This window comes from Salvelinus alpinus, chromosome 21 (assembly GCF_045679555.1).
Source record: "Salvelinus alpinus chromosome 21, SLU_Salpinus.1, whole genome shotgun sequence".
Taxonomy (NCBI): Eukaryota; Metazoa; Chordata; class Actinopteri; order Salmoniformes; family Salmonidae; genus Salvelinus; species Salvelinus alpinus.
Window position 1 is genome coordinate 25,008,102 of NC_092106.1, and position 14,083 is coordinate 25,022,184.

General features: G+C 41.8%; 1 protein-coding gene across 1 annotated transcript; it reads right to left on the reverse strand.

Annotated features, from left to right (window-relative positions):
* Positions 1–550: 550 nt before the first annotated feature.
* On the reverse strand, positions 551–13,805 carry LOC139548115 (immunoglobulin superfamily member 5-like). The gene is made up of 9 exons (XM_071357492.1): positions 13,673–13,805; positions 12,887–12,966; positions 11,297–11,608; positions 5,781–6,080; positions 5,218–5,352; positions 3,361–3,385; positions 2,528–2,616; positions 2,138–2,208; positions 551–1,578 (listed from the first exon to the last, which is right to left on the reverse strand). The coding sequence occupies exons 2-9, from the start codon at positions 12,930–12,932 to the stop codon at positions 1,465–1,467; spliced, it is 1,092 nt and encodes a 363-aa protein (XP_071213593.1). The 5' UTR covers positions 12,933–12,966; positions 13,673–13,805; the 3' UTR covers positions 551–1,464.
* Between the last annotated feature and the right edge of the window lie 278 nt (positions 13,806–14,083).

Here is a 14,083-nt window from a genome sequence, read left to right on the forward strand (position 1 = left end):
ACCATTATAAAATGCAAATGTGATATCATCCCTTCTGTAAGAATATCCACATTCCAATGCATGTCTGAGCCTCTCTCTCACAGGAGCAGCAGCAGCACACCACTCCAAGCTTTTCCATGGCTGTTGTAGCCGTTTCCTCTCCTGAAAAGGGAATTCATTGAGTTAGAGATATAAGGAGGCGAGGGGAGAGGTGCTGACACATATTGGATTACGGTTTAGCTGTCAAAATGATTATATGAAGAAAAGGGAAGAGGGGGGGAACAAGGTTCTCGGACTAGCTATTGTTGGTGAAAATGGCTCTTTCAGATTAAACATTTTATGACACCCTGGTTCCGCCTTTGTGAGGGACAATGACTGACCAAACACTGTGGCTCTGCAAGTTAACTGGGGTTTGGTTGCTCCTTGGTTGCTTAACTCTATTCAGGGGTAGATAGAGACAGTGAATGGTCTTCCTATTAATGCCAGTAGTGTGTATTAAATACATACATTATTGAATCCCTTGAGTTCCATCCAGCATGGTCGTATTGCGTAACATAACTTTCCTCTCATATAATATAGGACATGCTTTATTGTTTTACATCATAGGCAGCTTTTGAAGAGAAAGTTTACATATCTCACGTAATAAAAAGCCATTTTTGTCTTCCTTTTTGTTGAAAGTCACTTGTATCCATTTTCACAGGAAGGGATAGCATATATTATTAATGTTGGCATCATCCATCAATGAACACAGGAAGGTATCCCTATCCTATAACACCTCAACTGGAGGAAAATGCCACTAGAACACCTGCTGTCACTCACTTCCCAGGCCTCATCATTGACCATTGTGATGATTGGTCAATACAGACCCATGTATCTGCCGGGATAACGTCTACTTACAAGGAGGTCTTGAAACCATGCCACTATATCACTGAAAATTGTTCCATGCTTTATCTTTTCCGAACCCTGTCACCTATGAAAATGTGAAACCTAGCTGAGCATTGTGATGATGGTGAGTTGGCCATGTAACTGTTGACAGGAGGATTAACATAGGCTTACACAACAGATATCAATGATGAACCCATGACTCAGTGGGGTCCAGGCTATTGTGTTTCTTAATCCATATTACTATAGCCGGTGGATAGTTGTTAACTCCTCCTAAAACCTGGGAAGAATATGTGAGTGAGAACAAAAATGTTTGAGAGAGTCAGTCATCTGATGCCTTGGTCTGTGTGATCCCAAAAACTGTGTGAACACAAAAACCCACAAACGAAGCGTTGAGAGTTAATTCCATGGGATTAGGTATCCTCAATATGCAGTGACAATACAAAAATGTAAAACAAAGTTTACATCAAGTGAATATACCTACAGTATGTACAATAAAGTGTGATACATTTAATGAAAAGCATGTTGTGTAGCATAATTGGCAATGTTACACTAATGTAACAGTAAAAATCCAGCATATCTTGTTTGGACCCCATACGACGATCACACCGTAGTCATTCTTCTGACGGTCTTGGAGCCATCTCCACAGTGGTCTGTTGGGGCATTACTCTGACTGGTGGTTAGCGAGAAGTTACTGGAAGAGACAACATCTGGGATCTGGAATATAGAAAATGTGAATATTTTGTGACCGTTGAACTTTTGACCTTGTGCAAAGCTCCTTGAAGGACAAGGCAAGAAGAGTGTGGTTGCCATATCGTTCTCCCATCACCATTACTGATCATGCAACAACTCTGAACATTCCTTTGATCAATATTCCAATCAGTTACTGATGTTATTTCTTAACAATCTTTATAAAACCATCTAAGAAGCTCCATTGGCTCATCAACATTGATTAACTAATATCCAATATATTATTGACTAACTTTAATCTACATTTTGAACAATCAGTTATTTAGCCTGTTATCATATACAGTACAGTGGGTGTATTATGAGTGAATCATGGGCCCTGGTCAAAACTAGTGCACTCTATAGCAAATAGGATGCCATGCAGTCATTGAAAGTTAACTGTCCTCCGGCCAGGGGAGGACGATCTGGGCAGTCCCTGCAGTCCCCATCAATGTGAGAGCCTGGGAGGTGTCAGGGACTCCGGCTGCAGTATGGAGACTGACTCTGCATTATTCAGCTGCAGTAAGTTGCCCTCTCTCCCTCTCCTTACCTTGTGAGTGCTGATGGAGTTCATCTGGCTGTGGGTTTCCCCAGTGACGACGAGGTCACTGCGGCCAGCGTCTGTCGAGTGAGAAACAGGCTTTTACCTGACCTGACATCCCCTCTGACCATTTCACTGTACCACACTATGCTCAGAGGAAGAGGTATAGTACAGCGGCTCCAACATAGAACATGGCGTTATTATTACATCATAGTCAATTATAGCCTCTAATGCTGTTAGTAGCCTATAATACTTTTAACAAATTCTAAAAATCACAGATAAAATAGAATAGCCTATCCATTCTGATTTTGTATGCCTACCTACCTCACTAATCTCATTAGATGTTGAAGATAATGTGTCCTAATGAGGAACAGGGGTATTTGTCACCCTGACTCTCACCTGAGTGGCCCTCTGTGGTGTATCCCAGGTTGACCTCCCCCCCGGTCGCCTCAGCAACGGAGCTTCTCCCGCTCTTTGATTCGTCTATCCTGTGGAAACCAAGAGGAAAAGCCCAATGGAAAATATGACCTATTCCTACAGATCTCAGTCTCCTACAGCAGGAAAATTGTGTAACCTTGAAAGAAGCAACAGTTATGTGAGCTTTATGTTGGTACTATAAATTGTCTTCTCTTGTGACTGCAGTGTACAGGCTTTAGTGTTTATTTTCCCATTGTAATCTGCTGATACCTATGAAAAAAGAAAGCCATTATAATTATTCATGTTATTGTGTATGTATTTTATTGTTTTCTGTTTCATTGACTGCCATGTGGATATTTTTGAGTAAACTAGAGTTCCAGTCTTAATGTGGATGTTATAATCTAATAACCATCTAATGTTCCAAATTATTCTCAAATCTTTATTTAATTAACTATAAAATCCCAGTCTCTTCTCAGACACAAGGTAGACTCAGAGCCATATAAATACATGCATTTGGGTAGATTTATTTACTGATTTATGCTGAGTCCCAGCAGTAACTTGTGTAAAGGACTAATGGAATTTTGTATCAATAGGATGAGACTGTATTAGTTCCCTCTCACAAATGTTTTCCATAAATCGTTTTATGGATGGTTAGTCACATCCTCGAAAGTAGCCACATTTGATCCTTGATCTTCACTCGTCAGCTCTCGCCAATAAAAACAAAGATCTGTACCATTTCAAACACTGTATAATCCCACATTAACAAGCAGGTTGAGAAGTTAGAAATAATGGCACAAAGAGCATCAAACTCTCACCTTATTGCCTCCGGTAGGCTTGATTCTGAAAGACAACCAAATACAGAAAAATACATGTCATGATCTTATGTGATCTTACATTATGGCTATCATACAGGATTTTCACTGTCTCAATGCTCAATCTAGACCAATACAGTAATCCTGACCTTGCTTGTGGTTGCATAGACCATAACATAATTTAGTTTGCTCAGTGTCTGAAGCTCCAAAATACATTCTTAGAAAAAAAGGTTCCAAAAGGGTTCTTCAGCTGTACCAGTATGAGAAAACTTTTTGGTTCCAGGTAATAACCTATTTTGCTTTCAGGTAGAACCCTTTTGGGTTCCATTAAGAAAGGGTTCTACCTGCAACCAAAAAGGGTTCTTCAAATGGTTCTTCTATAGGGACAGCCGAAGAACCCTTTAAAGTTCTAGATAGCATCTTTTTATTCTAAGAGTGTAGGACAGCTGTAAATGCAGCTTTCACTCGTTTTGGGCCAGCACACACTCACTGTAGCCTGAGGTCACTTTAGAAATGTTAGAGTGAAAGCCTGAGCTGATTGTTAATGCATATTATCACACAGCATCATTACCTTTCTTAGCCCAAGGTCCTGGCCAGAGCCAAAACAATTCTATAACAATGGCGGTACAGATGGTGCCGGCCCAGGAAAAGGATAAACCAGTGTCTTTTACAGGAGGAGAAATTGCCTCGACTTTTATTGTTTTAAACCCACACTGTTCAAAGTTATTAAGGTGAATATATTTCATCCACATTCTGTCTGAATAATTGCAATGAATACATTACTCTTCAGTGTGTTGGATTAGTTCAGGGAGCAAGACTGACTATGCCATTTTCTTAAATGGGAAAAATACTGATTATGTTGATTTGATGCTTTGCTGCCTGGGATTTACAATAAGGAAAGCGGCGGGAAAGGAACTGGACCAAATCAAGGACAGTGAAAAGATACCAGACTATTGGGTGAATACTGCAAATGTACTTAAGAGGGCACACCTGCCTTATTAAGATAATCCTACAACTGCCAAATAACGGCCCTGATTTGCACTGGTCTGAAATCAGTTACAGGGATTAGAGTAGTCTAATGTATGACTCAGGGGCAAGTTTTGTTATCGCACACAAACAGCCAGACGGCCGCCTCGTTACCCACAACAACGATCACCTCTGAGATGGCTCTCCAGAAACTCCTCACCAACCATCACTACTCCTAAAGCCACCAAAGACTCACAAAACCTTCTAGTCACTGGTTGCTGGTAACCCAGAAAGACATTAATCCCAGGGGTAGGAAGTTGAAGATTTTTTGGGGTCACTTCAGAGACATGTTTGTGGATTGTGGCCCCTATTAGAGTCATAATGAATCAGTCTTGGTGTATGTAACACCAGATCATAAGTCTGTTTGATGATTGACATAACTCTCAGATTATTCAACCTAGCAAATGAAAAATAAACCAAATATGATTGGCTAACTCCTGCCTAATGTGATTCTCACTCATATTCATGAGTCTGTCTACCTGTGAAACTTAGTGACAGAATAACTGCATTTCCATAGAGTGACCACCAGGAGGTGCTGTGTCCAGTGTGTCTCTCCTGGACAACTATCTCTCCATGGTAGTGCTCCTGTGTTTTATGGACAGGTGGGGGGTTAGGCCAAAGCCAGCACTTTAGAACTGGAGCATTCTGCTGACAGGTGAAGTTCTGTATGCGTTCAAAAATCCATGACCTTGCCAATGCAGGCGTGGGGCACACTGCAGAATCACAACGTGTGACAGCCTAACTCCTTCATTATACTTTAATCATTGTTCCTGTGCGGGTGGGGGGGTGGACATTTTTCACTGAGCCGTATAAAAAGAAAAGAAAGGTGCTTACTTGCTCTTCTCCGTACGTAACAGAGGACAATGCAGATGCTTAGCAGCAGGAGCAGGAGCACGGCGGACACGGAGGCTGTTACTGCGATTAGAACAGCGCAGTCGTCGCATACATTCTCCACACCCACCTCTGCAACTAAAAAAACAAGGTAATTTATGAGGTTTAGTCCCAAAGAAGCTGAAAAATTGCATTCTTCAATTAATGTTTTAATCAATAGACTATTATCAGGGTTTGCTGTGATTGTGGCAGGGAGAGTGCCGTCTTTTGTTTACGCTATTGAATGTATTTCAAGACTACCCAAACCACAGAGGGGAAACTCAGTGAACGCAGCAAATCCTGCAGCTCCCAATACTCTATTTATGTAGGATGACTTCAGAGAGATTGGGAACACTTTGCTCCACTTCAATGGTGATAAAAGCCTTGTGTCTATCCTGCAATGCCTTTCTTGTAATTTCTCTCATCACCAATAACAACTCCCCACCGTCTGCTTTCACTGATGAATTTGTGGACATAGACAAACCCCAGCTCAGAGTAGAGAGAGAGAGAGTGTTAATGTTTCTCACCCACAGTCAGACGTACACTGCTGGCCTGGGGCGTGGGTAGGGCAGAGACAGAGGCTAGGCACTCCACATGAGAGCTCTCTGCTGCCTGGACGCTGAGGTTACTGGTCAGGTTGTAGAGCCCATCCACATCAACAGGCCCTTCAGTGCTGATGTTGTACTGACCCTGGTCCACCTCTCTGCCATTCACAAGCCAAGTCAGACTAGGCTCTGGGTACCAGCCTACAGCCAGGCACTGGAACAGGATCTCTTCCCCCTTCAGCACAGTCACGTTCCCCCCTGTGATGGCCACATTACCCCTCTCTGGAAAGAAAATTGTAAATGTTTTGGGATACTGTATGTATTTTTTACAGTTTACCAGGTCATTCTAGTCCATTGTGCTATTTTGCAAGAGTGTGTGGTATTAAGCAGGTTTGGTCACATGTTTATGGATTACAGGAAGGCGCTGTGTGCAGTACTCCGTCTGCGTGTATACTGTATGCATGACAAGTGTATCCTGAGACTGATAGGGATTCTCTGATCGCAATTGACCTGCTCACTTATAGAGGCTTCTTACTCTTCCTAAATGATTGATCGTGTGCCTCGAGGTCTCAATTGGCTGATGGAAGAATGCCTCTTTTCCCCTCTCATACACTGGCAACCAAATAAGCCACTTAGACTGGACGATATCGTCTGTGAAGTCTATTGTCTGGCAGAGTGAAAGGCAGACGGCGCAGCAGAGAATTTCTATAGATAGACAGATAATTACTGACGCTTTGTCGCTTTGTCTAACCGAATTACATGTCTATGTTGATTCAGGATCAAAGCTCTCAATGTTCTGTGCACAATGACGGCTCCCCCGTTCGTCATAGGCTGCGCTTTCATATTTGATTTGGTGTCATATACTGTAAGTTGATGTGTAACTTTGATTACACCGCCTCCCCTATTGGAAAGGCTGTAAAAGGAATCTCAGCAGTGCAATAAAGTCATGGCGATCAGAAGAAGAAAGCAGCATCTCACTTCCATGGACTAATAAACTACTGCAACTAATTATGGATGGAAGATTGATACATTTGAGGAAAGATAGTCAGTCTCTCACAACATGAGGCTCCTCCCCCATCATTCCAATCTAAGTGATCTCTGAAATAAGGTTTCATAAGGTTTGTTAATCACAGTAAGCCATCTTAGACAGGCTTGGTGACTGTTCCCTGAGAAGATGCTGTGCTTTTTCAATAGGGCCCTCGGCAGGGAAATTGCAACTCTGAGGGACAGCATTTAATCTGGAAGAAGTATGGGCACTTTCTGCTCGGATTAGCAGTATTGTATGTTCCAACAGCACTAGTGGTTATGCATGTGTTTGTATGTGTGTCTGTGTGTGAATTTATTCTGATGAACAGCCAATCACCAAAGGCATACTCACTCGTCTCTGATTTACACCAGTGGCGTCATCCTCGGCTCTAGCCCTTACAGCACATTCTGTTCATATTATATCAACCACATACAGACATATTGATTTGTTCAAGAGAAAATGTGTGTGTGTGTGTGTGTGTGTGTGGGTGGGTGGGTGTGTGTGTGTGTGTGTACACGTGTGTGTGTACGTTCATGTATGTCTGTGTTTGTTTGTGTGTCTGCAAGCAGTATGTGTGTATACGTTCTGTGTGAGCGTGTTTACATCACATTCATATTGGACAATTAGAACGGAGGGCTGAGGAGAGCAAAGGGCCAGTCTCCAGTGTAGATTTGTGGCTCTCCTCCGATGGTATATTTGGACCAACAGGCCACAAATCACCAGCAGAATTGCTGACTGGTAACTGGAAAACGCCTAGATGCACAATTAATTAAAAGGCTCTGAGATCCTCTGCATCCACACTGGAGGGCTTGATCCACCATGCACTATTGTTAATGGGTAGTGGTTACATACACTGAGTATATAAAACATTAAGAACACCTGCTCCTTCTATGACAGACTGACCAGGTGAATCCAGGTGAAAGCTATGATCCCTCTTGATGTCACTTGTTAAATCCACTTAAAATCAGTGTAGATGAAGGGGAGGAGACATGGATTGTTTATGTGTGCCATTTAGAAGGTGAATGTGTCAGGTTTTGGCCAAGACTGTTCGGGTTTTGGTCACTAGATGTCCCCATTGCACCTTTTTTGTACCTTTTGTTTTTTCTTGCTCTAATTATTGTTTGCACCTGTGGGTCGTTCCCTTGTTAGTATTTAAACCCTGTGTGTTCCTCAGTTCCTTGCTCAGTGTTTGTAAGTTAGCACCCAGCCCCAGCCCAAGCCTTGTTTTATACAGATATTTCTCTTGTTGGATTTTCCAGAGGTTCTCTGGTTTAGTTCTTGTGTATTATTTGAGTAGTCTTTTGAGGTTTGTTTTTCCCTGCTGTTTTTTACCACTTTGTGGAGTTTCTTTTGTATTTTGGAGGATTTCCATTTTGTGCCTCTTGGCTTTATTTTTGGACATTGTGGATTTAGTTTCTTTGCCTGAAGATTTTGGTTCTTTAATTAAACCACCATCTCTAGTACTGCTGTGTCTGCCTCATCTTCTGGGTTCTGACGATTATTAGTGACTGTTTCTCGCACCGGGTCCTGACAGAATGGGCAAGACAAAATATTTAAGTGCCTTTGAACGGGGCATAGTAGTAGGTGCCAGGCACACCGGTTTGTGTCAAGAACTGCAACAGTGTTGGGTTTTTTCACGCTCAACAGTTTCCTATGTGTATCAAGAATGGTCCACCACCCAAAGGACATTCAGCCTACTTGACATAACTGTGGGAAGCATTGGAGTCAACATGGGCCAACATCCCTGTGGAATGCTTTCGATACCTTGTAGAGTCCATGCCCCAATGAATTGAAGCTGTTCTGATGGCAAAAGGGAGTGTCCAACTCAATATTAGGAAAGTGTTCCTAATGTTTGGTATACTCAGTGTATGTCAGTTATAATGTGTAGCATTGGCAATAAAGGAGGAATCCTGTAATATATTGAAGGCAATGGGTCATTGCTTTGTTCCCTACTTTTTGCATGGTTGACTTTGTTCAGGCTTTTAGCTGAGCTCTCAGTTTGCAGCAGGGCAAAATTAGCTGAATAATGAGAGAGGAAAGGGGAATATCTGAATATCTTGTATTGTGTAATGTCATCTTTTTTTTCTCTTTTTTTATTTTTACATATCATCATCATAACAATCTCATTCATTTTTATGCTAAAACGTAAACATCATTAATACAATATTTATGTTTTTATTGCAAAATGAATTATACATTTCACAGCTTTTCTTGTTACCAACCCAATTGTCTTTGGTCCAACTTTCCAATATGAGTGGAGTTTATAATAAGATTATAGGACTTGTGAAAAATGTAGAGGAGATATCAGCAACACCTCCTAGCATTGCTACTGTCCATACCAGCTTATCAGTTCTGGTGAATCCTGGCCCAGTGTATGGGTTATAATCATTCTTCATTTTTCTTCATTTCTGGCTGAGTATTCTCTGTGGTAATTCTTTTCCATGCAGGGCATCCCCAGAAAACTCTCAGAGATGATTCACTGGAATACTTTTGGCTTGGAGAAATAACAATTTCAGCTACATCTTTGGGGCTCTGATTCTTATCCTGCCCTGACTTTTGAACACTATTCAATATTTGTGTTACTCAATCTCTCCACACCTTCGCCCTTGTGGAACAGTCTATCTGCATACTTGAAATCAGAGAAATGCACTGTGGTTACAGTGGCGCAAAGCACTGCATCAATGATAAGAAATTGAATAACGAAAATGAAAACAGTAATGTCCTCAAGATCCAAATAAAAGTTCAAGAAGAGTATTTTCAGTCATTCATGAACTTGCTCCAAATATATCAACATAATATATCTGAACAAGATAACCAATAGTTCAAAGCACAGACAGTGATACTTTGGAAACCATGCCTGTCTAGGAAATCCATTATGTGAAACACCACCCTTATAAGGTAGATAACAGTGGATTAAATCCTCCTAATGGAACAAAATAATGGATACAGGGATAAAGGAAGAGAGGAAAAAGAGAGAGAGAGATAGAGGAAGCAGGAAAAGAGGGATAGAGGGAAACAGGAAAAGAGAGATGGAGGGGAAAAGGGAAAGAGGGAAATAGGAAATGAGAGAGAGGGAAACAGGGAGAGAGGGGAAAAGGGAAAGGGGATACCTGGTCAGTTGTACAACTGAACGCTTTCAATCGAAATGTGTCTTCCGCATTTAACCCAACCCCTCTGAATCAGAGAGGTGCTGGGGGCTGCCTTAATCGACATTAACAAGTTGAGAAAGAGTGATGGAGAAACATATGGAAAGAGAGATAGAGGGGTAAAAGGGAAATAGGGATAGAGGGAAACAGCAAAAGAAGGATAGAGCAATAGAGGAATACAAGGATAGAAGGAGGGCGTATCAGGTGAGGGATGACAGACTAAATCCTGGCTGGTATATAATTATAATTTTTTTAATTATTTAACCTTTATTTAACTAGGCATGTCACTTAAGAACAAATTCTTATTTACAATGACGGCCTACCCCAGCCAAACCCGGACAACGGTGGGCCAATTGAGCACCACCCTATGGTACTCCCAATCACAGCCGGATGTGATGCAGCCTGGATCTGAACCAGGTACAGCAGTGACGCCTGTTATAACTGGCGCTCAGGAGAGTGCCCTCCACCCTGTATTTATAACTGGCCCAACCGATTTCCATCCCACACACTCCAACAATGTCATACAGCCCATCAAAGCAGCTAATGCAGCAGTCTTCCTCTGAGACAGGCCCCAAATGAATTCCCTCCATTGATATACACCTGGATCGATGCCCAACAACCAAATCGGCAGCTGTGAGAAAAACTAGAGAAAATCTGCATCACGCATGAAACCCCAAACAAGTTCAAACAAAAGCTTTCAATTAAAACAACAAGCCAATATGACTTAGGCATACATTGAGTTTTTGTCTCTAGGAGTGTGTGGGTGGCATCATCAAGGATAAGGTTCCACCTTTTGTTTATTCTGCTTTTCTTCTCCTAGTCAAGGTTAAATTCTTCCTTCATGTCTTCTTTCATTTTTTAAATTTAACCTTTATTTAACTAGGCAAGTCAGTTAAGAACAAATTCTTATTTACAATGATGGCCTACCCCGGCCAAACGCAGACAGCGCTGGACCAATTGTGTGCCGCCCTTTGGGACTCCCAATCACGGCCGGATGTGATTCAGCCTGGATTCGAACCAGGTACTGTAGTGACGCCTCTTGCACTGAGATGCCCCTGAGTGGCGTTGCCACTCTTTTGTTTTCTTTGTGTGTGTATGCACGTGTACACGTGAGTGTGCGTACATGTGTGAGAGACAAGGAGAGAGAGAGAGAGAATCCATAAGAAACTAAAATCTCACTTCACAGCTGCCTTTTGAAATCCTCTCTTGAAAAACCTTTGCAGTACAGTAACTGTGGCTCCTTTGTTTCTCTGCCGTACTGAATACTGTCAGCCAGCCAGTAGGCAGCCACCTCAAGGACAGCCGAATGAGAAAAGCACACAAACCTTGAACAAACAGATCGGCAGTTTGCCTCTGGATGTTTTGAAGGTCACAGGTCACCTGTCCCTGGTAGCTGCGCTGGACTCTATTCAGTGTAAATTCCCAGCTGGAGAGCTGATTGGTGGAGCAGTTAATGGCGTTCACATTGGGGTTGTTTGAGAGAATACCGTACTGGGCTGAGATGGTCAACACAGAGCCACCGTTGAGGATCCACACCATCACCTGCCAGGGCTCAGCCGTGCTGCAGATCAGCCGGGCCGTGTCACCTCGCAGCAAAGTGATGGTTCTGGGATTCAGCTGCATCTGGGAATTCAACACTAACAGGGACAGACAGAGACATGGGCGTCAGAAGCGTGGTGGTCGGGGAATGTGGGTGACATTGGGGTGTTGTGATAAAATCATGATTGAGTTATAATGGAAACCAATGACACATTTCAGTGTTTGAATCCCACTGAATCACTCTCTGATATGGTATATGAGGTGTGACTGTCCTGATTGATTGTGAGGTTGTTAGAAACAAGCACAATCTGACTAAGATTCATCCTCGAAAACGCATTGCGTAAAACTGACTCAAGAAGACTTTTGAAATGTGACCTACTCAAGCTTATCTCTATCTTTCTTACCCCAAATTTGCATATACATCTTTTGAATGCAGACAGAGGTAAAACATTAGTCACATGCTTGTCGGCTCCAGACAAACATGTTAAACCAGTGGGTCCAAATGAGGAGAGCGACTCTAAATCTGTGCCGAACTGTCCAGATGGCAAGCAGGATTTGGCTCGGGCAACCAGGATTAGTACAGACAAAAAGGACAGTGTAAATTAGGGCCCATAGCAGCAGCAGGCAATGGATGGGTGCTCTATAAGTAGCACTGCGCTGGGATAGGTAAACAAACACATTAACAGCTGAAGTGCCATGTTAGATTTAATAACCAACAAGACCGTATACCTGATTAAGAATAGATGGACTATAGTCTGTGAGGAGAAAAGCTCTGCTGTGAGGCATTTACATTACTCTCCTTCTTTAGAAAAGTCATCCCCCAATTCAATTTCAGTGGTGCATCACAACTTAATTCCATTGATAAAGGGAGGTGTAAAGGGGAAAATATTAATATGTCTGGTGCAACTTTGGAATATTAAATAATACGCTAATTTCCAAGTAATCTGGGTGACGTATAAGTTGTTTGTGCAGTGCTAACTGTGTTAGCTGATATGGCCTGTGTGGAGTCATAAATGATGTATCCATTTGGGAAATTAGGTCTGAGAAATATCTAGGGCAGCTTATATAGCTCATACTTTTATGGGAGAATGAATGAAGTAATGAACATTTTCATGCTCTAATTTGAGATGGGATTCAGTGACACTCTTGTCCCTGACCACTATATCCTCCAACTAACAAGAAACACCACCATTTTGAGGAAATTAATTATGCAGAGCACATATATCATTAGGAAGTTAATTAGTGTGCCTGTGGGTTTAATATCAAGGGGTTCAATGATCAAGCACATTGTGGTGGGGGGGATACACAGGCAAATTACTGGCTTCTGATATAAGAATCTAACCCAAGTGTAGCCCTTGTTGGTATGACAGTCTCACCCTGAGCCACACAGGCCAGCAGTATCAAGGGGATGAGGTTGCCCATACTTTCCAGAGAACAGTCAAACCATTGTTCCAAGCTGAAATGACACAGAGACAAGAGAGTGAGATAAAAACGACATTAATGAACATGTGTTGATGGTAAACCTTCATTCTTTACAGAATGGATGTGGCAGTGTGTTACAGATACAATCATGCACACCATTTTGGCAGTCAAAGGCAGTAATCTTGATTGCTTTCTTTTCTAAATTGGCAAGAAAAACACAATTTATTTTGTGAAATGAATTTGTCATTCAAATATAAACATCTACTACCTCTGATTAAATGTACCAAAAATAAATCAAGGTGATTCAAGCAGTTTTTCCGCTTCAGAGTACATTCTTCTCATAAAAGTGAATTTGACTTATCTCAAATAAGAAAAACACATCCCTAAAGTTTGTTCTCTAATTGTTCTCTAATCCTTACGGTATAGTTTGAGAAGATACAATCTCAGTAAAATAAGTACAGTAAGTCCCAAAAAATATACTGAAGAGATACACACCGATATGCACTATAACATTTGTATTGTGTAATCTCGATGCAACTTCTCAACCCTATATCTTGTAATAATCGTAGATATCCTATAAATCATTCCTTATATTATATCTTTATGGTAATATGCTATGTTTGTCCTCCTATTGTATATGCTAGATACCACAGAGCTGCTATATCCCACAGAAATATGTTGACTGGGTGAATTTATTGTTGAACAAAATACAGATTTTTTACAGTATCTATCTCACTTACCGCAGTGTGACTTTGTGGTTTTCTGACAGGCACTGCACCACAGGCTGTTAGTGGAGGAACACTATTGACGATGCTTCTGCTATTTCCTCTTGTGTGACGGTTGTGTACTGTAGCTACCATATCACCCAAAACCAGCCTGTTAAACATTACCACAGACGAATGGGAACTTTGCTCCCTGCCTCGAACAAATGGCGGCAAACATACATCATGACTCACTCCCACAGTCCCAGTGAGAACAATGCCATTGAAATTCCCCCAGTCTACAGAGGCTTCATGGCAGCTCCCCTCCCTCTTCAGGAGAATGGGTCTGGACAGACATGATGACCTGTGTGTGAATTTAGAGGGAGAACATTGATCACTGTAATGCCAACCGACCAAAAGTATGCTGTGTTCCAAGGGAGAGCACATACG